This window comes from Bison bison, unplaced genomic scaffold, assembly GCF_000754665.1.
Source record: "Bison bison bison isolate TAMUID 2011002044 unplaced genomic scaffold, Bison_UMD1.0 scf7180017864213, whole genome shotgun sequence".
Classification (NCBI taxonomy): Eukaryota; Metazoa; Chordata; class Mammalia; order Artiodactyla; family Bovidae; genus Bison; species Bison bison.
This window is the reverse complement of record NW_011494785.1, coordinates 6,879,575-6,880,823: the sequence shown is the minus strand read 5'-3', so window position 1 is coordinate 6,880,823 and position 1,249 is coordinate 6,879,575. Positions and strand designations below refer to the sequence as shown.

Genomic DNA, 1,249 nt, shown 5'->3' with positions numbered 1-1,249 from the left:
AAAAGAAGACCCTGAGAGTCTGGAGCCCCTTCCTGTGTGTTCACCTCCTTCGCCCCGACCTCCCATTCCCCACCTGGGGCATGAGTGAGGGTAGAGGGCAGAAGGGGCCCCAAGCGGTGCTGCTCCTGGGCAGCAAAGGGGGTGTCACCTCCTCTCTATCCCCCCCTTCCAACCACCAGTGGCCATGCCAAGTGGTGGGGGAGGGAGGGAGGCAACCCTCCGTTACCTCCACGGGTCCGTTTCCTCTGATACGGTACAATTGTACATTTTCTTTGGAAGCTAAGCTGTGCGAAGACCAGTTTCAAGCACCCCCAAGCCGAAGTCCCCCCCCTGCAGAGACATTCAGGAGACTCTTCCCCTCCAGCCTCGCAGCAGGGGCGTGGGGCTGCCCCCTCCTCCGCCCCCGGTCCCCACCTCCCGTCCGAGACGCCCCCACCTCCCGCCCGGGACGCGCGCCCTCACCCGCGCAGCACTTGGACCTCCAAATCTTCCCCAGAAGCAGGATCATGGCCAGGAGATGGCTCAGGTCGCCGAGGATCCGAAACACGTTCATGGTCCGGCCCGCGCGCAGCCAACTCCTGGGAACTTTTCTGGCGGGCGAGGCGGCTGCCACGTCCCCGGCCCCGGCCCCGGCCCCGGCCTGTGGGTCCTGCGCCCCCGAGCTCCGCGCTCCCGTCCGGGCGCGGCCGCTCCGCCAGCGCGCTCTTGGCCGGGCGGTGACGTGGCCGGGCCGGCGGCCGTACCAGGGATCCAGGAAGCGCCGCCGCCCAAGATCCCGCCTCCCGGCCCAGCCCAGCGCCTCGGCTCCTGGGGCGGGCCGTCCCGCGGGCCGGGGGGCTTCCGGCCTGGGCTCGCCGACTGCCGCCCCGGGCCGCTCTGTGTCCATGGGGTGCCTGCCACGTCCCACCCCGCCGACACCCCTGAGAGGGGTCCCCCCGGAGTCCGGGCCCCTGCCTCCCCTGCTTGGAACGGAGGGTGACCGTGGGCGAGCCACTGGGCCCCTCTTTCTGCCTTGGTTCCCTCATCTGTACACAGAGCTCAGAAGACCCGTTCTGGGGTGAAGTGGGGTCCCGCGTGCCACTGCTTGGCATGGGCTTAGCAGGTTGGAAGCCCCCCAGAAACGGGTGACCCACTGCTATGGTCATCATCAGCCTGCAGTTTGAACTCCTTCCCCCTCCGGTGGGGAGAAGAGCTGGAGCCAGTTTCCCCTTCCTCTCACCTGTTCCTTTCAGGAGCCACCTTGTCCTGA

General features: G+C 68.1%; 1 protein-coding gene across 1 annotated transcript in view; it reads right to left on the bottom strand.

Moving 5' to 3' along the window:
* KDELR3 (KDEL (Lys-Asp-Glu-Leu) endoplasmic reticulum protein retention receptor 3) overlaps positions 1–703 on the bottom strand; it is a 15,358-nt gene extending 14,655 nt beyond the window's left edge. Inside the window, exon 1 of the mRNA XM_010845108.1 lies at positions 463–703. Coding sequence (XP_010843410.1) covers positions 463–553 — 91 coding nt within the window. The 5' untranslated portion in view covers positions 554–703. The remainder of the gene's footprint in view (positions 1–462) is intronic.
* Between the last annotated feature and the right edge of the window lie 546 nt (positions 704–1,249).